General features: G+C 38.2%; 1 protein-coding gene and 1 non-coding gene across 2 annotated transcripts; one reads left to right on the top strand and one right to left on the bottom strand.

Moving 5' to 3' along the window:
• Window positions 1-19,136: 19,136 nt before the first annotated feature.
• On the bottom strand, window positions 19,137-19,661 carry LOC111918442 (uncharacterized). Its single transcript, XM_023914111.1, has one exon. The coding sequence runs from the start codon at window positions 19,659-19,661 to the stop codon at window positions 19,137-19,139; it is 525 nt and encodes a 174-aa protein (XP_023769879.1).
• Window positions 19,662-20,693: 1,032 nt separating this feature from the next.
• On the top strand, window positions 20,694-20,800 carry LOC111918443 (small nucleolar RNA R71). The gene has a single exon (XR_002859222.1). It is a non-coding gene; the product is annotated as a small nucleolar RNA R71 (small nucleolar RNA).
• The last annotated feature ends 5,443 nt before the right edge of the window (window positions 20,801-26,243 follow it).

Below are 26,243 nucleotides of genomic sequence, written 5' to 3' on the forward strand. Positions count from 1 at the left end.
ACCTTTACTAAAGGTATTTCCTTGTTCCACAGAATCTTCTTCTTCCTTTCCAAAATAGCTACAGGCCTCTTCACATAGTTCAGGCGCTCATCGACTTGAATGTCATCCAACGATATCACTGCCTCCTGGTCCATGATGCACTTTCACAATTGCAAAACATGAAATGTGCTGTGGATCCGGCTAAGTTCCTCTGGAAGCTCTAGCATGTAAGCCACCCTGTCCACCTTGGCAACAATCCTGAACGACCCGATGTATCGGGGACCCAATTTTCCCCTCTTCCTGAAACAGATCACACCCTTCCAGGGTCAGACCTTCAGGAGAACCATGTCGCCCTCCTGAAATTCCAACTCAGATCGGCGTTGATCAGCGTAACTCTTTTGTCGACTTTGAGCGGTCTGCAGCCACTGTCTAATCTGTTGTATCATCTCGGTAGTTTGGAGAACTACCTCTTTCCGACCCATCACCCTGTGCTCAACCTCGCCCCAATAGACTGGGTCCTACACTTCCGCCCATACAACAACTCGAAAGGTAGGGCACCAATTCTGGAATGATAGCTGTTGTTGTAGGGGAACTCTACAAGCGGTAGGTGGGAATCCCAACTCCCACTGAAATCAATGACGCACGCCCTCAACATATCTTAGAGGGTCTGAATGGTACGCTCACTCTTCCCATCAGTCTGTGGATGGAACGTTATAATGAAATGCAACCTCGTACCTAGTTCCTCGTAGAACTTCTGCCAAAAATGGGAAGTAAATCGAACATCCCGATCAGAAACTATGGAAACTGGAACCCCATGGCGAGAGACAATCTCGCGGACTATAGGTCGGCCAACTTCTCCACCGACGAACTCTCCCGTATAGCCAGGAAATGGGCACTCTTGGTCAATCGATCCACGATGACCCATATAGTATCAAATCCCTATGCCGTTCTTGGCAATTTTGTGATGAAATCCATCGCAATCCATTCCCATTTCCGTATGGGAATCTCTAGAGGCTGCAGCTTACCATGCGGCCTCTAGTGCTCGGCCTTGAGCATCCTGCAGGTCAAGCACCTTTCAACATACCAAGCGATATCTCGCTTCATACGAGGCCACCAATAACTCAAACTCAAATCACAATACATCTTAGAAGCCCCAGGGTGAATAGAAAAACGAGACTTATGAGCCTCCTCCATCACTCTCTGCCTAACCCCTCCGGTCATCGGAACCCAAACCCGACCATATCGGATCAATAACCCGCGGCTATCCTGAACGAACCTGGCGCTTTCGCCCTTAATACTTTCCAATTTCCAGTTCTCCGGTTTCATACCCTCGATCTGAGCATTTCTGACCAAACCCACCAGCGGGGAATCCACTTCTATCCACATACATCTGGCTGGGGTAGGAGACCTAGCTGACTTGCGGCTCAGAGCATCCGCAACCACATTCGCTTTAACAGGATGGTAAAGGATCTAACAATCATAGTCCTTGACTACATCCAGCCACCTGCGCTGCCTCATATTGAAGTTCGGCTGATCTATAATGTGCCTCAAACTCTTGTGATCCGTTTATATGGTACAACGGACCCCGTAAAGATAGTGCCTCCAAATCTTGAGAGCGAAGACCACCGCTCCCAACTCAAGATCGTGCGTGGGGTATCTCGTCTCATGCGGCTTCAACTGCAGCGATGCATAAGCTATCACTCGCCCCCTCTACATGAGGACTGCCCCTAGGCCTGTGATGGACGCATCACAATATACCACAAAATCCTCCACTCCCTCAGGGAGTGTCAACACTGGCGCCTCGCATAACTACTGCCGGAGGGTCTCAAACGCCCTCTGCTGCTCCAGGCCCCACCGGAAATCCACTCTCTTCCTCGTTAGACGAGTGAGGGGTACGGAAACTTTGGAGAAATCAAGAATGAATCTCCGATAATACCCTACTAAGCCCTGAAAACTCCTGATGTCTGAGGGAAATCTTGGAGTCTCCCACTGCATAACCGCCTCCACCTGGGCCGGATCGACCAAAATCCCATCCTGGTTAACGAGATGTCCTAGGAACTGAACCTGTCGTAACCAGAACTCACACTTCGAGAACTTGGCATAAAGCCGTTCTCGTTGCAGCACCTCCAACAGCTCCCTGAGATGCTCCTCATGCTGCTCTCGGGTCTTGGAACTATCCGGTCAAAATCGACTTAGTTCCAAGGGTTACCCTGGTAGCCAAATCGCCCTATCGTCTAGCACCTGCATAGATGCAGGAACTATCCGGTCAACATAATGAGCTGCTCAGCAAGGGCTTTATTAGTCCAAGCTTCTCACCCTGGGGAGCTCCGGTCTTGTTTGTCAAGAAGAAAGATAGATCGTTTTGTATGTACACCGACTATAGAGAGCTCAACAAGCTTACGGTCAAGAATCGTTACCCTCTGCCTCGCATAGATGATTTGTTCGACCAACTGCAAGGGGCGAATTACTTTTCGAAGATTGATCATAGATCCGGGTATCACCAGTTACGAGTGCTAGAGGAGGATATCCCGAAGACAGCCTTCCGAACTCGTTATGGACACCACAAGTTTGTAGTGATGCCATTCGGATTGACCAGTGCGCCCACAATATTCATGGACTTAATGAATAGGGTATGCCATCCTTACTCGGATAAGTTCTTCATCGTCTTCATCGATGACATACTTATCTACTCTCGATGTAAGGAGGAACATAGTGATCATCTGTGACAAGTCCTACGAACCCTACGAATAGAGAAGCTCTACGCAAAGTTCTCTAAATGCGAATTTTTGATCCAAAGAGTCGAATTCTTAGGACACGTGGTTAGCGAAGAAGGAATCTACGTGGACCCTTCCAAAATTAAAGCCATTGAGAACTAATCAGCACCGAAGACGCCTACATAAATTCGTCAATTTCTAGGCCTCGCTGGCTACTACCGCAGGTTTATATAGAACTTTTCGTGAATTGCAAAACCTCTTACATCATTGACCTAGAAGGGCGTGGCCTTTGACTGGGAAGAGAAACAAGAGAAGGCGTTCCAAACGCTGAAACGAGCCTTATGCACCACACCGATACTATACCTCCCCGAAGGGATGGAAGATCTCTTAGTATATTGTGATGCATCCAGCTAGGGGCTCGGCTGTGTTCTGATGCAACGAGGAAAGTCTCGAGACAGCTGAAGACGCATGACGTAAACCACACTACACACAATCTTGAACTAGGAACAGTCGTGTTTGCTCTGAATATCTGGAGACACTACTTGTATGGTATGAAAAGCAGTATCTTTATAGACCACAAAAGCTTACAATACATATTCGACCAGAAGGAGATTAACATGAGACAACGACGGTGGGTCGAGCTACTCAATGACTACGAATGTGAAATTCGTTATCATCTGGGTAAAGCCAAGGTAATAGCTGACGCCCTAAGTCGAAAAGAATATTTTGGTCGAAGAGTCAAATCATTGACTATGACTATCTATTCGCACTTGGTCACGTAAATCAAAGAGGCTTAACTCGAAGCCTTGAAACCCGAAAACGTGGCGGGTGAATCCCTGAGAGGGATGGATAAGAACTTGGAAGTCAAGCATGGCAGAGCCTTATATCTCATGGTCCGGGTCTGGACACCAAAACATGGTGGCTTCAGAGACTTGGTCATGACCGAAGTGCACAACACTCGATATTCCGTCCACCCAGAGTACGATAATAAGTATCTGGATCTTAAAAAGTTATACTGGTGGCCTAACATGAAAGCAGAGATCGCTACCTTCATAAGTAAATGTCTTACTTGCGCCAAGGTTAAGGTCAAATACCAGAAACCATCAGGTCTACCTCAACAACCAGAGATACCTGAATGGAAGTGGGAGTGGATCACAATGGACTTCATAACCAAGTTTCACAAGACTACAGGTGGTCTTGATACCATTTGGGTGATCGTTGATAGGTTAACAAAGTGAGCACACTTCATGCCCATCAAGGAGACTGATAAGATGGAGAAACTTACAAGAACCTACATTAGGGATATCGTACGACTGCATGGTGTTCCTATATCCATTATCTCCGATAAAGATAGTAGATTCACTTCGAGGTTCTGGCAGTCGCTACAAAGTTCCCTAGGAACGAGCTTGGACAAGAGTACAACCTACCATCCACAGACCGACGGACAAAGTGAGAGAACTATCCAAACCTTGGAAGATATGTTGCGAGCCTGTGTGATCGAATTTGAGAAGGCATGGGATACTCATTTACCCCTTGTCGCGTTTTCCTACAATAGTAGTTATTGTTGGATTAATGTCTAAGTCCATAACTATAATTGGTAAGACTTGACCCGACCCGGCATGGTCCATTTGGGTTGCATACCATCATGCACTTAGATGAGAGAAATAAGACACTTATGGTTATTAATATATTATAAGTTCTAGTATATTAATAATAAGAATAATAAGATTATTTAATTAGTATTGATCAAGAATTAATCTAGGATTAATTAAGTGATCAAAAGAAGACTAATTAAATATATGGGTTGATTGTGTAAATCATCCATACTTGTATAGTGGGCTAATGCTCCATGGATAATCAAGTTGGGCTAAAACCCATAGGATGGTCCATGGATGCTCCATGGTGTATTTGTACCCATGGATCCAAGGAAATGGAAAGTCATGACAATTAGGGTTTGCCCTAATTGTAACACTATATAAGCATCATATTATTCACCAAAATCGGCACTAGTGGGTGTACTAGAAGGGCTAGCCGATTTCATGAAGTGTGGGTTTTCTCTCAAGTCATTCCATGTGTTTTGATGATTGTGATTCCATTTGAGGTGTCACACTTGGGGCACTAAGCACTCAAGCTTCATGAAGACTTTCTACACCAAAAAGGTATGTATTCTATCTTACTATAGTTATTGTTTTGTATGCTAGATTAGGATAATACCTTGGATGTTCTTATTTGCATGTATAATAGAGAAAACATAGATCCAAGATATTTAGGGTTGCATGTACACTTAGGAGTGTTAGAATGCTCAAAACCCAACAATGGTATCAGAGCCTAGGCTTGTTTTCTTGTTATACCTGCAATAGAAGCTGAAAAAACGAATCTGGTGCTGTCTGGCCATCAGACTCGGCGAGTCCATCAGGAGACTCGACGAGTCCATGCCTAAAAAGTGATGAATTCGATCCAACTCGCCGAGTTTGTTCATGCACTCGACGAGTTGGACCCCCAGACAGCATATTTTCGAGTTTTTTGGCCAGAAATGGACTAGGAACATTACCCTAAGTTGTTTTTGATCTTATAAACTTATTTTTGATGGGGTAATGTTCATGCTAATCCATTTTCAAAGATAATTGTCAATAGATTCATGTTTTGTATTAGTTTAAGGTTTAGACTAATTACATGAAAAAGTTTGATTTGAATTATCTTGTTCTTATGAGTTGCTTAGATTAATAGAAATGTTGAGTGAAATAGTTGTTTTCAATCCATTTTAATCTAAGAGTTGAGTATAAAATGTGTTTGTGTAACTTGTCCTCAAGTTACATGAAGAGTCACATTAAAGACTCATAAAACTCATAATAGTTGGCAATGGTTACAAAATGAAGAGTCTTGTGTCATTGAATGTTTTTTTTATGACTCCATAACTTGTCCTCAAGTTATGGAAGTTCAAGAGTCACTTCATTAAAGAAAAATATGTAACCATAATTAAATCCATAAGTTATAAAATGAAGAAAAAGTTAGTTCTTTTATTAGTTTAAAGTCTTCCATAACTTGTCCTCAAGTTATGGAACTTGAAGAGTTTTTTGGATTAAAAACTACTTTAAACTCATAAGTTATGGAATTAATTAGTTTTGAATAGTTTCAAAACTTGCCCTCAAGTTTTGGAATTGGAAAAGTTTTCAAGTATGAATACTTTAATTCCAAGTTAGCCCTTAGAATTTTAAAAGTTAAAATTCAACCCTTATACTTTATAATATTATAAGTTAATAATATATATATGTATAAGAGTAAAGTCAGTCTTACCGCTAGTACGCCTCATTCACGAAGCCGGTCTATAAGGTGGGTATAAGGTTGTTGCCTATAAAATGGCAACTTAATGGGTGTCCACTCTCACCCACCGCTTGCTTGACTGGTGGAGGGTCGTTAGCCGAACGGGTTTGACAGGACTAGAATTCTCCCTTCATTAAAAGTATTAATGAAAAATACTAAGTAACTAAACTCTTAATAATACCCAATCTTAGTTACTTAGGAAAAATGTGAATAAGGTGCTAATCCATGAAATTGCACTTTACACTTTGTCTAAGTCGTTAGTGGAGCGTGTGTGGTTAACCGGCACACTAACTTGGACTTAACAAGGTAGGTAAAGGGTGACTTAATATTTATCATAGTATCGATGGAGCGTGTGTGGTTAACCGGCACATCGATTGAGGGGTAATTTATTAAGGGTACCAAGTGATTTGCATGGTTACTTCACACCTTGTTTTGTGATCCTCGGCATCCCAGTCACAAAACCTGAAGGGCACACTCGAGATTGAAACATGCCTTTGAAAAGTTCAATGAATCTCAAAGATCTAGGAGTTTCAAAACCAATTAAAACCTAATAATACATTTCGTTTATCTTGGTGGAAATTGGTGAATCGTTATTCACCTACCTTCAAATATTTTATAGCTTGGATTACGGCATACCTCTTCTAAGTTATAAAATAGTTTGTTGGGTCCTAGCCTTAATATTTCATATTGGGTGTCATATTAAGGACTTAAGATCAACTATCTTGAATATCTCCCAAAAGATGTCTGGTTCAGACACTTATGATCTTCCCAAATCTCTTGAAACAAGGTTTCCTAATGAAGATGATGTCCGATGGATATCATACTTCTTTCACCTCCTCCAATTATTCTCCCCAACCCACAAGTTCTTGAAAAGTTTAAGGTCACTCAAGCCCTATTAGGCAAGGCAAGGTCTAGGTGTGGTCACATCTTGGAGATGTAGTCACATATTGACAAGCCGGGAGAGTTGGGTGTCAAAGTCTTGAGAAAGTTGGTGGTTCAACTACTTTCTAAGTCACATAGTGAGTTCTTTTGGAACACCTATGAAAAAGACTATGACAAGACCCTTAATGATCTTATCTATTTGTTAAGATCAACTTCCTAAAACTTTATGGACATTGACAATGATGACATTGGATATCCAGTAAAGCATTCTCTTCCCAATGGAAAGGGATCGGCTATAGTCAACTCGGTTGACCAAATGGTAAAGAGAAAAAGCTAAGTCTGTGATAGTCCTGTGTACCATTATCAAAGGGTCCATATGTTTGTATTGCCAAAGAAAGGGCATTGGTTGCGAAGCTGCCAAACTTACCTAAGGATGTTAAAGTCAATAAGTTTGACTCTACTTCAGGTAAATTCCACTATCTAACTCTGTTAAGTTTCTATTCTGAGATTCTTGATACATGATGTGACTGGTTCACATGGCGATGTTTTAAGAATCAAAGGAAAAAAAGTGAAGAAACTTAAAGAAAGAATATGCTGAATCTGATCGCGTAGATGGATTTCTATCGCATAGTTTGAAAAATCGGATTCTTGAGCTACTTCTTAGGAGTTATGAGATATTGCTTAGGAATAGATAACAACAACTTTTCATATGGATTGTAAGGATAAGTTTTTTTTTCTCCGCAAAGTTTTAAAATAAAAGAAAATTTTTGATTTTATTTATTTTAAAATATCCTTACAATGGCATTTGAGGAAATTTGTTGCTTATATGATTCTATTAATAGCAAGAGTGGAAATATAAAATTGATTCTTTCATTTGTGGTAATGTCTAAATTTACCAAATAAGGAAAGATTCTCATCACCCAAGTTTCATTTGGACCGGAACTTGGAATCATGCAAGTTGTATAGCATGATGAATGAGAACTTTCAAGTATTGGAAAAATTAAGACTAATTACTTGTTCACATGGATGTGTGAGTCAAGTAAAGGACTAAGGGATCGAGTACACATTCTTGTGCACTGATTAAGTCCACCACAAAAGTTTGATAAGACTATTCGTCATGATTTACTTAAGTTCAGTAAATATGATTATACTTACAAGCTTAAGTGTAACTCTGAGACATTGGAAAAGGTTCCAATGTATGGCAGAGCGAATAAGAAGAATCAATTTAGGCAGAAGGATAAAAGTTTCTCAAATCTGAAAAGATGGGAGAGTACTTTAGTATCAGCTTTTGTGATCATCTTAATGATTAAGAAACCATAGCACAATTAGTTCTCTAAGGAAATCTTAGTGCATTCTTGTGACTAAGAAGAGAGATCTTGAAATGTTGAAATGGTTAAATCAAGAAGATGAGTCATACTTCGTTCCAATACAAGTCTTAGAGTCATACTCCAAGATTGTAATTTGAGTGACATGTCTTAAAGAAGGTTTAAAACACTTGTCAAATGTAAGAGTAAAAGTTTTCTACTCTTGGACATTTGAAATTGGTAAGTTGTGATGTTTTGGATAAAACAAAGACCAACTAAGGCCAATTGTGTGAAGTGTTTGTCTTGATTAGAATCCACACTATCTCTTGGATATTTGACAAGGGAGTCTTATAGGTCAAGAGGACAGTGGGAGTCTTAAAGGTCTTGAAAGTCTCAAGAACTAATCAAGAATAAAACCTAAAGTTCTTCTCTAGCACACAATTTGAGGTTTATAATCTATTGTGTTGACATATTCTGTGCCCATTCCAGTTAAAGTTGGTATTGCATATGAGTTCTTAGAGTTCTCAATTTGTTGCACAACAACTTGGAAGCAATGGCAGGCCCTTGAGCTGCCAGGTGGCAAGAAGTTATGATTGAGTTCAATCCATATGAGTTTGGATTTGTCATTATCCTTGTCTTGTGACTATGGTTTTGACAATTCACATGGATAAGAACACATACACCAGTAAATCTAAGTGTCATAAGGTTTCTCTCCGATTCATGAAAATGATGGTGAGGAAACACTTTCACTAAGTAGATTTTAGCTAGATAGCAATTGTGATATTTGCATTCTCAAAGTCGTTAGTGGAGCGCGTGTGGTTAACCGGCACACTAACCTGGACTTGTGAGAAGTGGCAAAAAGGTCTAACCATTATGATTACGGCATACCTCTTCATAATTGTTTAGACACACAAGTGTGCTATCTAAGGGAAGGTGTATGATTTTGATAAAGTTTTATCAAAACAATCTAGCATCAGAAATCTGAACTTTGGTAAGAAAGTCAATGAAATATTGATTTCTAGAAGTCCAGCTGATTTCTGAGTACATGTCAAAGCTAGTGGGAGCATAAGTGTTATGCTAATAATCATCATGTTAGTGGGAGCATGATAATTATGTTAAGTATTGCAAGCTAGCAATGTTAATTATAGAAAACAAAAGTCTCAATTGGGAAAAAGTTGTTTTGCTATAATTAAGGGAGAGGAAATTATGCTTCGTCTCAAATCTATAAGCTTAGATCGTGAGGTTTTAATCATTTAGTCAAGGATATATATGAATTTCATGTTGGAATGGCTCAACATAAGGAAATTCTGTATATGGGTCCATTATTTGCGTTCTAAAATTCGATTATGATTACGGCATCCCTTTTCATAATCTGAATTATGAGAACTTGGCAAATTGAAATGGAAATATTATAGCAAAAGACTAGTTTAGTCTTTATGTGAGACATCATGAATCGTGTCCCATATGCTTCGGATATAGGACCGATTACATGTGCTATAATCATCCGTTCTAAAATTTTCCAAATGCCTGGGGCATTAAGAAGGGAAAAGGTTTAGAACTGAATATGACTAAAAGGATTAAACAATTGTCGAGGACAATCTAAGATTTACCAAAGATTGGTTGCTCAAGGACAATTGGAAGTATAGTGATAATTCTGGAAGGACCATATTGATATAATCTGTAAGGAGGCAACTCTTGATCAGAAGTAATAGTCAAAATGGAATCTGGAAATGTTTCAAAGTTAGAATTTCAATCTGTGTAAGATTAAGGAAACTTAATGCAAGAAGGATATTTCCAAGGAGTTGATCTCCTTTGGAATTCTCTGTAATGATTGTTGCCAAGTCTTTATGACTTTGTGCATAATCATTGCGAGAGGATCAATGCATATAAGTTTAGAATCTAACAGATTTCAGTAAATGGCATGAATTTGGAATTCTTGCATTTGCAGTAAGGATTTGGGAGTGTGAAAAGAGAATCATTGAAGTTATGTTCAATTGATCTAGTTCACAAAGTAAAGATCATAGACAAACATAGTATGCATACTTGGTGTGTGGCATGACTAGTGTTTAGAAAAACATAGTGTACATGCTTGGAGCATGGGACAACTATTGTTTTAAATTCAAGATTAAAGTTGATAGCTGAAACAGTATACAATGAATAATGTGTAATCATATGGTGATAAATAAAAGGTGTTTTATTTATGTTCAAAGGGTTGATACCATATTGGATTCTATTATTATTGTGTTTCACTTTGCATGTTTTGACTTCCCGAATAAACTGGGTTATTCTTCCGGAATGACTAAGTTATTCAAACCATCCACAGTCGGTCATATGTTGGAAGTAGATATGAATTAAGACTGTCATGATGGGTTGTAGAGGTCTAAGGTGTTGGACAAGGCTACAGCAATCATGAGTGCTCATAAGTTCTGAGTATTGGATTCAACCCGCGCTCATTGGAATCACTTCATGGATTTTATCACAAGTGATCATGAGACGATAATATCTTATATTCTTTAAACCTAGAGATATGAGTTGTTACTATGAGTTGATAGTACATTGATTGCACGAAACCGCATTTGGTAACTCTGTGCTATAAAACGTGCCTTTGTGTATGATTCAACAAGTAGTAGAACAAGCCATATGAGTCGAAGTTTATCCATTCCTTTTACCTTCGGGATAAAAGCGATATCTGTGGGCCCCTCGATGATTTGATGATGACAAATGGAAGTGCTCGGCCGGGCCAGGACTGATTTGATTTGTTCAATTAGTCAGTTGTCATAAATCAGAAATCGGGAAACAACAAATGGACAGAGAGAATGATTATAATCCATGTCTCAGTCCATATGATATCTAGAATGGAGGAATATATGATCCCTTATCTAATGGACAAGTCATTGACAAAGGTCAGAGTTCATCGACAAGGTCAGAGTTCGACAGAAGCTTTTGAGAGCTACGATTGCCAGTTGGTTCCTGAAGTCATACGCAATAGTAGTTTTAGACTTATCCAAGTGGGAGACTGTTGGATTAATGTCTAAGTCCATAACTATAATTGGTAAGACTTGACCCGACCCGGCATGGTCCATTTGGGTTGCATACCATCATGCACTTGGATGAGAGAAATAAGACACTTATGGTTATTAATATATTATAAGTTCTAGTATATTAATAATAAGAATAATAAGATTATTTAATTAGTATTGATCAAGAATTAATGTAGGATTAATTAAGTGATCAAAAGAAGACTAATTAAATATATGGGTTGATTGTGTAAATCATCCATACTTGTATAGTGGGCTAATGCTCCATGGATAATCAAGTTGGGCTAAAACCCATAGGATGGTCCATGGATGCTCCATGGTGTATTTGTACCCATGGATCCAAGGAAATGGAAAGTCATGACAATTAGGGTTTGCCCTAATTGTAACACTATATAAGCATCATATTATTCACCAAAATCGGCACTAGTGGGTGTACTAGAAGGGCTAGCCGTTCATGAAGTGTGGGTTTTCTCTCAAGTCATTCCATGTGTTTTGATGATTGTGATTCCATTTGAGGTGTCACACTTGGGGCACTAAGCACTCAAGCTTCATGAAGACTTTCTACACCAAAAAGGTATGTATTCTATCTTGCTATAGTTATTGTTTTGTATGCTAGATTAGGATAATACCTTGGATGTTCTTATTTGCATGTATAATAGAGAAAACATAGATCCAAGGTATTTAGGGTTGCATGTACACTTAGGAGTGTTAGAATGCTCAAAACCCAACAGTTATCACACTAGCATAAAGGCTACTCCATTCGAGGCACGTTATGGCCGGAAGTGTAGATCCCCGATGTGCTAGGCTGAGGTGGGTGACGCATAGTTAGCTCAAGGACGAGTTCCTGACAGCACTCTCACAGGTTCGGAGATCATTCGGGAAATGATAGAGAAGATCGTTCAGATTCGTGAACGATTGAAAGACTCTAGAAACCAATAGAAAAGCTACGCTGACAAGAGAAGGAAACCTTTGGAATTCTAGGTGGGAGGCCGCATTCTTTTGAAAGTCTCACCCTGGAAAGGCCTGATACAATTCGGAAAGCGTGGGAAGCTCAATCCAAGATACATAGGGCCTTTCGAGATTCTCGCAAGAATTGTCCCTGTAGCTTACAAACTTAACTTACCACACGAACTCAGTAACGTACATTCTACCTTCCACGTATCGAACTTGAAAAAGTGTCTGTCCGACGAGACTCTTGTAATCCCACTCGACGAGATCGAGATCAACGAGAGCTTCAACTTCGTGGAAGAACCTGTAGAGATCATGGTCCGAGAGGTCAAGCAAACGAAATAAAGTCGCATCCCGATAGTCAAGGTTCGCTGGAATGCCAAGCGAGGACCTGAATTCACTTGGGAGCGAGAGGATCAGATGAACCTGAAATATCCTCTTCTTTTTTACTTAGTTATTTGTAACTACTTATTTGCTTAAACTCTAATTTAGGGATGAAATGCTCTCTAACGGGGGCTTGATGTGACAACCCGAAATTTCTATCTTGTACAAACCATTCTCTTCAATCAAAGTCAGACTTGTTTCTTCTAACTTTTAGCCCTATTTAGAGTCTGTTTGAGCATTCTGAGCCTAGTACATGAAAGGAATGAGTGAAAGGAAGTGTCAATTGAAGTTGTAACTTAGCAAACAAGCCATAAACCCTCAAATGAAGAGTTTACGGCTAGGGACCATGAGTTTACCGCCGTAAACTAATGGTCGCCGTAAACTCCATACTATATATATGGCCTTAGTCATTTTTCAATCACATTTCACATTTCCAAGCCTAGAATTCGGATTCTCTCTCAACATTCATCAAGTGTTCTTCCAAATCTTCTTAAATGTAAGTGTATTCATCCTTGATTTGTTATTACATGGCGATACCTAGTGATAAATCCATGTTTCATTCCACAAATTTCATCTTTTGGGTCTACATCTTCAAGATCCTCAAGAACATCAAGAACACTTAAGTGTTTTAGGCCGAAAACACCCTCATTTTCCTTCAAATTGTAAGTACAATACCCTTAGCTTCTTATGTACTTGAATGACATGATAAACACCTTGAAAACATCTAGAAATCAAGAACAAAAGGGTGTTTACGGCAAAGGCAATCTCCCTTGTCCATAAGCCCTAATAAGTGGTGCAATAGTGCCACTACTCCTTCCTAAGCCTTGGAATTGAGTCTAGAACACTTCAAGGAAGACCATAGGACCTTAAAAAACAAAATGGTACAATATACCATGATTTTACGGACGTAAACTCATTGGGCCGCAAACCCATGGGGCATAAAGTCATGGGGTTTTTACCATTGGGCCGTAAACTCCTATGTGAGGCCCTACACCCCTTAGATGCAACCCTTTGTACTTCTAGCACTGAATTGAAGTGTTTTCCATGTCCTAGGGTGTCTTTAATTGCATAATTAGTTGTTTAAACACTAATTTTAAACATATATGTATCATTATATGATAAATAGGATCCATGTGTGTGCTCAAGTCTTCACTTCGTACTCAGCATCCTATACCACTCGTTCATCCAAACCACTCACTACAGGTGAGTTCATACCCCTTAATCTACCTTTCAAATGAGTTAAAATGCTTTTATGGGGGGGGGGGGGGGAATACAAGTTGAAACATTATAGTTATTATATCAATCACATGTGATTAATAACTATCAAACAAATTGATTTACTATAGTTTTAACTGTTTTATCAAACAAACTACTCCAAAATGTTTATCAAACTCTTTTACATAGTAAACTCTTTATTAAACTTGTTCTTACATGCCAAAACTTTTCTTTTAACTCTTTTAAACTTATATATTGTCAAAACCATGTCTAATGCATATATAGTTATATAAGTATGGTTTGAAGGACTTAGGACTGATAACTCACTTTATTTCCTATTCCTAGTTTGGTTGTGGACTTAGAGTACCCTGTTATTTGTCCGAGTGTCGTTTGATCCTTAGTTATATATTATGTATATATGTATATACATAAAAGCTTTTATCTCTGTTCAATACACTCAGTTATACAAACAACTCTACTTGTAAACTATAATAGGTATAGTTTAGGAAGTCACTACTCACTAGTTCTAGTTCAATGAAACATATAAAGAGTCAGTTCATACATGAGTCAATACATACTATAAAGAGAAATAGATAGAGAATAATATAACAAGAAACAATACATACTATAAAGAGGAACTGATAGAGAATACTATAACGAGAAACAATACTTAGTATAAAGAGAAACAAATAGAGAATACTATAACGAGAAACAATACATACTATAAAGAGAAACAGATAAAGAACACTATAACAAGAAACAATACATACTATACACTATACAAGAGAACATACTATGATGAGAAACAAAGAGAACATACCACATACTAGACAGATAGAACATACACTACACTAGTACATACAATACATATACAAGAATACTATAACATAAATGTCAGTCACCACTTCGGGGCATGGCATCACTGCTATGGCTTGTTTTGTAACCAGAGTCTCCTGGAGGGAGAGCGTGAATTTGTGTAAAAAAATATACGGGACTGACCATCCTACACCTTGCTGCTAGCAAAAGTGGGACCTGCAGGTCTACAAGTGATGAATGTCATTCCATTTCGTCGTCTTCGAGCATCGTGTTTTACTAGTCGATCAAGTATGGTTACAATCACATCACATTATACCTTAATTAACAATTGATTTAAGGTAGTTAGTACAACAGTAGTTACCATAATACAACACTAGAGTACTTTATTATTTCCCATTGCATTCATATTGTGATCTTCTCACATAAACGGTAATGTATAAACTATATTTTGTTAATGATAGTCAAACTTGGGGAAATACACACTTTTAAAAGAAACAAACAAACAAAACATTTGATGCCTTGGTAGAAGGCTACTTTTAGTAGAAAATATAGAATTTTCTAGGGGATACAAACATTTACTACAACTTTTACAAAATTATACATCAAACTCTTACAAACATTTTCATACAAACAATGACACTAAAATGGTTATGAACACACTAGCTTTAAAGCTGATAAAATCTTTCAAAATAACTTGTATTCTCAGCTCATCAGTAGACAGGTACTGATGTGTGTGAACTCAACTAGTTTTAATCCTACTTTTAATTATAAAATCGACACACAAAGGCAGTGGACCTATCAATTGTGGTGTAGCTAAATACGTAGGGTATCGAACTCAGGGAACGGAAAATTAAAGCTAAAAACTAGAATTAACTAAAAATAAGTAATAGAAAATAGGGGTTTCTCTAGTTTTGCAAGACTGGAAACTTAACTACTCAACTAAAAGCTGAAAACACGTAAAAACAAAGTAAATTCAATGATCAAAAAGGGTTTTTGTTTAGGTTCAACTCATTTACTCCTATGGTTAATTTTTATGATAATATAATAGATTAATTGTTATTGGTTGCCGACTCTGGTGATTAGATTCGCATTCGGTATTACCAATCCTTAGAAAGCATACCAATTCAAGCAGTGGCCAGTTGATTAAACTAATAGATTTCCTAAGTTAATTATTCGGGTTAAATAATACTTGTAGTTAGCTAATTAAATTTGGTAATTCAATTAACCTCTTATTGATGGTGTATCACACAAGCTCACACATTAATTTACCCAATCTCTAATTAATCCTAGTTTCATCTTCATTATTCCTAGGGATATAGTATTGTGTTCACATAAATTATATGAGATAAGCAATTAAGAGATGTTCATGCAGCTTAATCACTTAGCAATTAATAGAAAATAGTTATGGTTAATGCATAAGGGTCTTTAACAAGCTTAATTAAACAATATCACCAACTAACAATTAATCAAAAGAGTAAATTAAACCATAGAGCAAAATTGTCTTCCCCAAACCGAAACTAAGGAAATTAGTTCATGATTTCAGTGTATGAAAGCTTAGAAACGAATTCAAATAAACCTAACATAATTCTACTCAAAGGTAATTCAAAGAAGCTACGGAAACGAATTGTCTTCAATTTGGATTTGTGAAGACTATTTATAGTTTTCTCAAAACATGGGCTACTCATCGAGTCCCCCTTGAGGAATCCGTGTACGACAAGGACTCCACGTATTGCTACGCAAACCTTCGACTCTACTCGTCAAGTAGACGGCCCTACTCGCCGAGTAGCTTCAGAATTAAGCCTTTTTCTTCTTTCTTTTGTTCCCGAGCTTTCATTTATATCTCCTGCTTCCTTTTGCTTTCGAGCTTCTTTTTTGGACTAAAAATATAATTTGAACAATATTAAGTATCTTTTGTCCATAATATGCAATTCATTAGCCAATAAATGATAAAATCCAACATAAAAATATAGCTAAATATGCAAATATCAAAATACCCCACACTTGACTTTTGTTTGCCCCCAAGCAAAACTGAAATTAAGCACACTAATATTACATAAAAAATCCCAATCCAGCCCAGCCATTACGTCAAGACCGCAACGCGTGCATTTGTGTCTAAATAATTTTCCTAAGGACCCCCCTTAATTCTAAATACTCACAATCCTCATAAACACTCTCCCACTTTTTCCGAAAAATGCTCATTTTATGCATCCCTCCGAATCCATCCGCAGAAAAACTGCTAGTCTCAATGTGTTTTTGGTTGAGCAACCCAAGTATACATATTCTAAAAATTACAATTCTTTGATACCACTATGGAGCTTTTTGGAATTCTTCACTTTCTTGATAATTTGAACTTTGATTTCTTTGAATTCTTCAAATTTGCCTCCTTTTTGGTTTTCTTTTATTTTTTGGTATCTTCAACTTTTGAACTTTTGGAATTTTGATCTTTTGATCTTCACTTTAACTGCTCCAAAATTCTTACAACTTTGCTTGTAATTCTCTCTCTTTTTTTACATATAACTCACTTTTTTTCACTCAATACCTACATCCTTAAGCAAGGGAGCTCAACTTCAACCTTTATTGATTAAGGATAATAATTTTCCTGGATACAATTTCAAGTACACGATGCTAAACTTATTGCATCCCTCAAACTAAGCGAGGTTATGTTTTTGTCCCATGATTTCACTAAGATAAGGGAGACCACAAATGCATTAAAACGTGTATAAGATCGACTAAACATTTGGATCTTCATGCAATCATCAAACATAGCACTAGCATGATTCCTAATTGCATTACCAAAATTTTCTAAATTAATCCTTGCAATTTTAATGCAAAAATTTTTAAATTTTCAAAATTTAACTAAAATTTTAACTAATGTAACCAACCCCCTACCCCACACTTAATTTATGCAATTTCCCCATTGCATATTATGCGTGATAAATATAATAAGAAAATAATGAGAGAATTGGAACAAACTCCCCTGGGGTAGTAGTGGCGAGGTCGGTATTTCTTCTCTTTTAACTCCACTTCAAATGACTTTAGATATGGGAACAGCTCATCCATGCCATGGGTGTCGTATCTTGTGTGGGAAAACTCCAAAAATGCAGGAAAGGTACTCGGAAATCTTCAAATATCAAACTCTAAGAAATATGAGAGAGAACCGTAGGGAATATGAGCAGAATATAAGCCTTGAGAATGAAAATGTGATAAACTCGTCGAGTTTATACGACAACTCGACGAGTAGCAACGTATCAAGCAGAAAACTCGTGGAATTGAACTCGGACTCGTCGAGTAGGTAATGTGCACTCGGCGAGTCCATCGCTGAGTGAAAAATATAAATATTCTACTTTTGGGTTCCATTTCTGATGTGGCTGGGTATGATAACTCAATGTGTTTTCTTCATTTTTCTTCAACAAATAACACTCTAAGACCCTCCTTGAGAACGTACTCGACCCTAAACTCATGCACACTCTCTCACCCCACATAAAAAAACAAAAAAAAAAGAAGAAAAAGAAAACAAACTCTAAACGCGGTTTGCCTCCCGGAAGCGCTTCTTTTTGAAAAGTCTTTAGTTGGACTTCTTTCCACTCTACATTTCCTCGTTTTCCTTCATCGGGAATTCACGCTTAATCTTTTGTTGTTTATACATTGTCTTGTAAGCATGTATCTTTCTCTTATATGGCCGACACAATTCCTCTTCTCTTTTCCTTATGGCATCTTCTTCAATTGCATACTTGATCCGTTTCCCAACATTCTTTTTCTGCACCCCGTTCTTTGGACCCATCTTTTGTACTTCTTCTTTGTCAATCTCGATTTCCCGTAGGGTTGCCACTTCATCATCACTTGATTTTAAGGATTCTTCCTCCCATTCGTCACCTACTAAAGAATCTGGTGGTTCAAATGTAAATACTTCATAATTAGTAAAAACTCGAGCTCGAGGTCTGGTTCTTTTTATTGTAGTTAACTCGATATCTCGATTAGTCATGTGTGACTCAATGGATGAGTTATACACATTATCATTCCAAGCCCTTGCATTCTCCTTTTCTCCCAAACTTATCCTCTCATCAAGTAGAATCGCTTCTTCTTTTATCATCGCGTCAAGGTATGCCAATTGCATGTGTTGGAAGTTAACGTTTTCCACAAATTCAGCCTCTTCTATTGGACTTTCCAAAGCATCATGAAAAATGTACATGTCAAGGCTAGAAAGGGAACTTGTAAGTAGCAGGACAAGGTCTTCATCATTTTTGAAATTCTGGATTGGACGCGTCGAGTCAGTCGATGCTACTCGGCGATTCGGTGAGGTTTCCACAATTTTTATTGCTCCTTTTGAATCAGCTTCCTCTAACAACCTTTCTATCTCTTTTAAATCTTTTCCAGCATTGAAATTCCCTCCAGAAGGTAATAGAAATTGATTTGGATTTTTTTTCTTGTAAAAGTGCAAGCTCTGTTTCTAACACTTCATCATCAAAATCCGTTGAGGAAACTTTTCCGTATTTTGTCCCTTCATTCTCTTTCTCTTGTTCTACTTTAAACACCACTTAATCGTTCCCCACCCTTAGTGTTAGTGTAGATTCACACATATCGACTAATGCACCGACGGTATTCAAAAATGGTCTTCCAAGAATGATTGGAACCTTTGGGTCTTCTTCCATGTCAAGCACTAAAAAGTCCATGGGAAACACAAATTTATCGACTTTGATGAGCAGATCTTCAAATACTCCTCTTGGATGTATTATTGTCTTATTGTGTAAATGGATCTTCATATGAATCGGCTTTGGCTTCGTCAACTTTAGCTTCTTGAAGAAAGAATATGGCATTAGATTAATACTTGCACCCGAATCGGTCAACACATGAGTAGAAATTATGTTCCCAAATTGAAAAGGTAGGGAGATGCTTCCCGGATCACCACTCTTTTCTGGCAGTTTTTTTAGCAACACTTTAGCAACTTCATCCATATTTTTTCTTGTAGTGAAGAGGTTCTTAAGCAAAGTTGCATACTTGGGTGTATGAAGTATTGTTTCAACAAATGGAACGTTCACTTGGAGGGTCCTCAATTGCTCCATAAATCTTCTATACTATTGAATCTGCTCATTTGGTATGGCTCGGATTGGAAATGGCAAAGGAAGTTTGTAGGATTTCAAAAGAGAACAATTTTTCTCATCAGCTCTCGGACTCGCCGATTCCATCACACCGACTCGGCGAGTCGAGTCGGGTTTGCTCGAATTCCCTTCAAATTCCTCTTCTGTTTGCAACTTACTAGGTTTCTTCTAAATAGAGGTCAAAGGAGTGAAAATTTTGTTAGAATTAGTGGTTATCACATTTAGATGCGCCATTTTTGGATTTTGTTCGGTATTGCTCGAGTTCACCAAGTGTTCTTTGATTGATTTGTTGTGCAAGCTGTCCTATCTGGTTTTCAATGTTATGAATGGAGGCTTGTTGATTCCTAAGCAAATTTTGTTGATCTTTCATCATAGCTTGATGATCTTTAAGCATTACTCGTTCCTCCTTCAATTCAATGTCGGTATCATTGTGTCTCTTCTCGGACGCAGCTACAAACCTTGTGAACATCTCTTCCAAATCAACTCTCTTTTCCATAACTGGTTCCTCCTTTTGATAGAAACCCCATCTTTTTGCTTGTACTTCTCCTCCTTTGCCTTTTTGTACTCGTCATACGGGAGCCATTCCTTCTTCGGTTTTCACCAATTATCATCAAATTTGTCGTCACTTGAATAGAATACTTGAGCCTTCATGTTTCCATTCTCATTCAAAACACAATCTTTAGTAATATGTGGTCCATTACAATTCTCACATCCAACCCGAATAGCATGGATTGTTTGATCCATCTTAGTCATCCTCCTATCTAAACTATCTAGTTTAGCCATCATTGCCGCCATTCTATCGTTAATAGTGTTCACCACCCCCTACTTACTTAATTTTGTGGGTTATGATACTCTCTAGAGTGTTTAGAGAACTCCTTAATTAATTCCTAGATCACCGAGGGTGGCTTCTTGGTGAGCGGTCCTTGCGAGTCAAGAAGCTGCCTTGTAGTCACATTGACCCCATCAAAAAAAATGGAGACTTCTTGTTGGCTATTATGATCATGATGTGGGCAATTCCTTAATAGACTCTTGTATCTTTCCCATGCCTCATAAAGGGACTCTCCAGCTTGTTGTTCAAAATTGGCAATAACTTTTTTAACTTGGTTATCTTTGAAGGTGGGAAAAACTGGTCAATAAATTCTTCCTTCATATTAGACCATGTAGTGATGGATCCGGGAGGAAGTGACTTGAGCCAATCCTTAGCTGTAACGCCTATAGATCCGGGCTAGTCAAATTAGAGGCAATAAGTGTCGAAAGAGACTTTTTAGCAAAATATTATTTAGAATAAATAATCTTAACCAACTTGTAGTGTATGTTACAAGGTTTCCATACATATAAAGACCGCCGAAATCCAAGTTATAACGAAGAAGTTATGACCCGTTGAAGTCGTAGATAGTGAATATACGATACCGGGAAACGTAAATAGTGAATTTACGATAGAGCAAGATTTAGACTTAGTGATCTAAACGAAAGTCATAGAAAATGTTAAACCAAGAGCGTCCATAAAAAGAACACCCAAATCTGACTTCGTTTGAGGAGTTATGATTTTTCGAAGTTTCAGATTAGTAGTGTACAACCTGAAATTCGAATAATAGATCGAGTGGATTTTTGCCGACACGACCTAAACAAGAATCGAAGATCTCGTTAAGAGTAGCGTAACTAGAAAAAGATGGGCGAAAACAGATGTCGGATGCAGAAGTTATGAGAATTTAACGGACCAATTCTGTCCCAGCCTGTTAATAATGTAACTTTTAAAATAAAGTCAAAATTAGCCGACGGAGTCTAAAAGAAAGTTGTAGAGTATGTTCCTGACTTCTCGTGGATATAAAGAACGTCAAAAACGGAGATAGTACACAAAAGTTACGAATTTTTAAAGTTAAGTGTGCAATTTGCGAAGCCTGATGCAATAATGATGACGGGGCATGATCTGGACCGTTGCTTGCTGATCACGCCTCGTTTCGGATGAGTGACACGACACCTTCGCATTACGCCCCGCGTCCGAAACAAAGTACGCCCAGCATACCTCGCTCTTGTGCGGTCCGAGACTTCTCCACGTCGCACCACCCGGAGGACACCACCTGGCAATCTTATCCGACGAACGCGCCGCGTACCACCTTCGGTACGCCCAGCATAGACCGAGGGCTCGCACTATAAAAGGCAGCGAAGGCTACCGACATTCTTGCACATTTGTCACTCTCTCTCTAGATTACTATCTCTCTCTAAGGCTCCAAACCACTCTTAAACCCTAGATAAAACCCCTAGCACCCTAAGAAAGCCCCGGAGTCTCGAGAAAAAGGGTCTTTTGGTTTCGAAATGCTTCTCCAAGCGAAGCCCGGTTTTCTTTAAAATCCGATCTAAGTGAGCTACGCTTATGCAATTTTTAATATAGCTTTCAAATAATTATAGTAATCTTATTAGGTCCTTAAAATAATTATTTGGGCTATTATTATGAGTTATATAAGTATTGTTTAACGCTTATATAATAGTAATAATAGTCAGACTATTAATTTGTCGCGGTTATCATTAGATAAAACCCTAGTGGTGTTGATACTAGGTTTTATCGAAGGAAAATTGTTTTAAGAGTATCGAAGCGCTGTCCGAGTGCTGAGTCACCACCTTTCAGGTGAGTGTATAGTTACTTTCATCTTACACATAGATATGAAGTAGTTTATATAAATTACGTGCTATGTGTGCATATTATATGAATAATTGTTGTCTATGCTGGAGGAACGATTTTATATATGTTTTAAATGATTTAAACTGTATATGTATTTTATATCTACGATAATGTTGGGTTAAAACATGGGTAGATGTAATAGATGGAATATGAGTTTGATGATGAGTTGAGAGGTGTTATAGACCACGAGGTGAGGGTGAGAGGTGAACGATGTGAGAAGCCTTTTCCCAAACGATGGCCTCGTTATTCAGCAGAGTATGGATGACAACCACAGACTATTCTAGACAGTCCAGTGGAACACTAGCAGGCTCGCAACCTGTAGGTGTTGTGAACGATGTGTTCACGCGGTGTACTTTAAACCTTGGTGATCATGCAGACTTGATACCTAAACCTTGGTGATCATGCAGACTTGGTGCCTAAACCTTGGCGATCATGCAGACTTGATGCTTAAAACCTAGCGATTATGTATACTTAGTGCCTGTTGTGTAAGCCTTGGCGATCATGCAGACTTGATGCCTAAACCCTGGCGACTATGTAGACTTAGTGTCTGTTGGGTAAACCTTGACGATCATGCAGACTTGATGCCTAAACCCTGGCGACTATGTAGACTTAGTGTCCGTTGTGTAAACCATGGCAACGATGGACTTCGTGCCGATTCCTCCGGATGATCCTTAGGAATGAATGAACGAGGAATAGCTGATTCTGAGGGTGGATCCTTAAGAATAAAGAAGATAATGGGGATGGGTAATTGGGTTGATTGCTTGATTGTTTAAACATAATAATTATATTATTGTGGGTTGAAAACCCTATGTACTCACCAGGTTCCAACCTGACCCACTCAGTTTATTTATATCACAGGTGATGATATGAAGTCACGTTACATTGAGAGATTAAGGAGATATAAATCACTAGTGATAATGAATGTAAGTTTTGTTTATGCTTATGTTTCTGTACTGACCATGACATCCCAAATGTTTTAAAATGAATAAAAATACTTTTCTTCGGAGATGCTTTGATAACGTATTTATCATGTTTTACTGGGAACAAATTCCCCAACATTTTTATTAAAAGAGGCACTCTGATTTCTATAAAGCATAAACAAAATCGGTCTTTTCTGGCCGTGAAAATGGGGATGTCACATTAGCAGCACCCTTGAACGTGCCTGGTAGCATACGAAGCAACTGGGTTTCACGAGGCACATTTGGAACATTAAAATAATCGGCTACAACATTGACCTCATCCAAGTGTTTATATGCATCTTCGTGATGTTTACTGTGGAAGGGGATCTCCTTGAGTTGAGCAAGTATGTGCCCTTAAGCTCAAAAGTGGCAGTCGCGGGAATTATGGGTTGCACAAGTCTCGGGCCGGTGTCTTTACACATCCTCTTCTTCCACTCTCCCATGGTAACTTCATCGATGTTAGTCGTGGTGTCGAATCCGCCTTCTAGATCGCTACCTTCTTCAAATTCACTTTCTTCCTTTTCGGATTCGTACGCGATGTCTTCCTTGCTTGGGTCTATGTTTACCAAGGAAGAGGTGCTGGATGCTCCTGATTGTTGCTCTTTTTCTTGCTAAAAACGGATTTGAGATTCTTCAAAGGTGAGTACTTTGAAGAAGCGGATTCTCCAACGGCTTTGCCTTTGTTATTCCTTAAAGTATCTTCAGGGTCTGCAAGTGGTGGAGTTAAAGGTATATTGCCTCCTCTGGTCATAAACACTCTGCAATAAAAGCAAGAAAAATGTGTAAAAGAACAAAAAGAAAATAAAAATAAAAACTGTGAAACAACGATGGACTCGCCGAGTAGCTTCGACTGCACTCGGTGAGTTCAAGGCAGAAACAGAAAAAACTTCTAATTAAATTTCTAAAACAGAAAACTATTAAAATTAATCCTAATAACTAAATTACCTAAAACTAACTTTGTTCAAGGTAAATCTCACACAAAGGATCGATAAAACTAGATATTAGTGCTAATTTTTTAACCGTTCCCCGGCAACGGCGCCAAAAACTTGGTGTGTGTGAACTCAACTAGTTTTAATCCTACTTTTAATTATAAAATTAACACACAAGGGAAATGGACCTATCAATTGTGGTGTAGCTAAATAAGTAGGGTATCAAACCCAGGGAACGGAAAATTAAAACTAAAAACTAGAATTAACTAAAAACAAGTAATAGAAAATAGGGGTTTCTCTAGTTTTGCAAGACTAGAAACTTAACTAAAACTTAACTACTCAACTAAAAGCTGAAAACACGTAAAAAAAACTAAATTCAATGATCAAAAAGGGTTTCTATTTAGGTTCAACTCATTTACTCCCATGGTTAATTTTTATGATAATATAATAGATTAATTGTTATTGGTTACCGACTCTGGTGATTAGATTTGCATTCGCTATTACTAAACCTTAGAAAACATACCAACTCAAGCATTGGCCAGTTGATTAAACTAACAGATTTCCTAGGTTACTTATTCGGGTTAAATAAGAATTGTAGTTAGCTAATTAAATTTGGTGATTCAATTAACCTCTTGTCGATGGTGTATCACACAATCTCACACATTAATTTACCCATTCTCTAATTAATCCTAGTTGCATGTACATTATTCCTAGGAATATAGTATTGTGTTCACATAAATTATATGAGATAAGCAATTAAGAGATGTTATGCAGCTTAATCACTTAGCAATTAACAGAAAATAGTTATGGTTAATGCATAAGGGTCTTTAACAAGCTTATTTTAACAATATCACCAACTAACAATTAATCAAAAGAGTAAATTAAACCATAGGAGCAAAATTGTCTTCCCCAAACAGAAACTAAGGAAATTAGTTCATGATTTCAGTGTACGAAAGCTTTAAAACGAATTCAAATAAACCTAACATAATTCTATTCAAAGGTAAAGTGGAAAATTAAACCTAAAGTGCCCTAATCTCTTAAGAATGAAGGATTAGGGGTCTTCAACATTTTCCAGAGCTCCAAGGGCTTCCTTGATCGCCAAGTGTTTCCACCAAAATTCCAGAGAGAGTCTTCAATTCGTGTTTGTGAAGTCTATTTATAGTTACCTCAAAACAGGGGCTACTTGTCGAGTACACAACTGACTCGTCGAGTCCCCCTTGAGGAATCCGTGTATGGCAAGGACTCCATGCATTGCTTCGCGAACCTTCATGTCTACTTGTCAAGTAGACGACCCTACTTGCTGAGTAGCTTCAGAATTAAGCCTTTTTCTTCTTTCTTTCCTTCTCAAGCTTTCGTTCATATCTCCTGCTTCCTTTTGCTTACGAGCTTCTTTTTTGGACAGAAAATATAATTTGAACAATATTAAGTATATTTTTTCCATAATATGCAATTAATTAGCCTACAAATGATAGAAATCCAACATAAAAATATAAATATGCAAATATCAGGTACCGATGCTAGCTTTTGAGAAGATGGAGAACATTCAAGACTCATCTCTTATATTTATTCGTATTTTGGTGTCATATAAACTAAACAGAACACACTTGTATTAATTATATTATTAATACAATGGGTGATGTTGTTGCTTGTTTACTATTATGCTTTGTTGTGATACTGTACCTGACGTCCTCCACCCCAGAACGTTTCCGCCGTTCCGGTTTTGGTGTGTGACACGAGCAGTTCACCCTGGGGAGCTGCGATTCTGTTCGTGAAAAAGAAGGATGGGTCGCATCGGATGTGTTTAGAGTATAGGGAGCTGAATATGGTAACGGTGAAGAACCGTTACCCACTCCCGAGGATTGATGACCTCTTTGACCATCTACAGGGAGCATCTTGGTTCTCCAAGATTGATCTGCGTTCAGGATATCATCAGATGAGGGTCAGAGAGGAGGATGTGTAGAAGACTGTGTCTCAGACGCGT

Source organism: Lactuca sativa, chromosome 8 (genome assembly GCF_002870075.4).
Source record: "Lactuca sativa cultivar Salinas chromosome 8, Lsat_Salinas_v11, whole genome shotgun sequence".
In the NCBI taxonomy this organism is placed as follows: domain Eukaryota; kingdom Viridiplantae; phylum Streptophyta; class Magnoliopsida; order Asterales; family Asteraceae; genus Lactuca; species Lactuca sativa.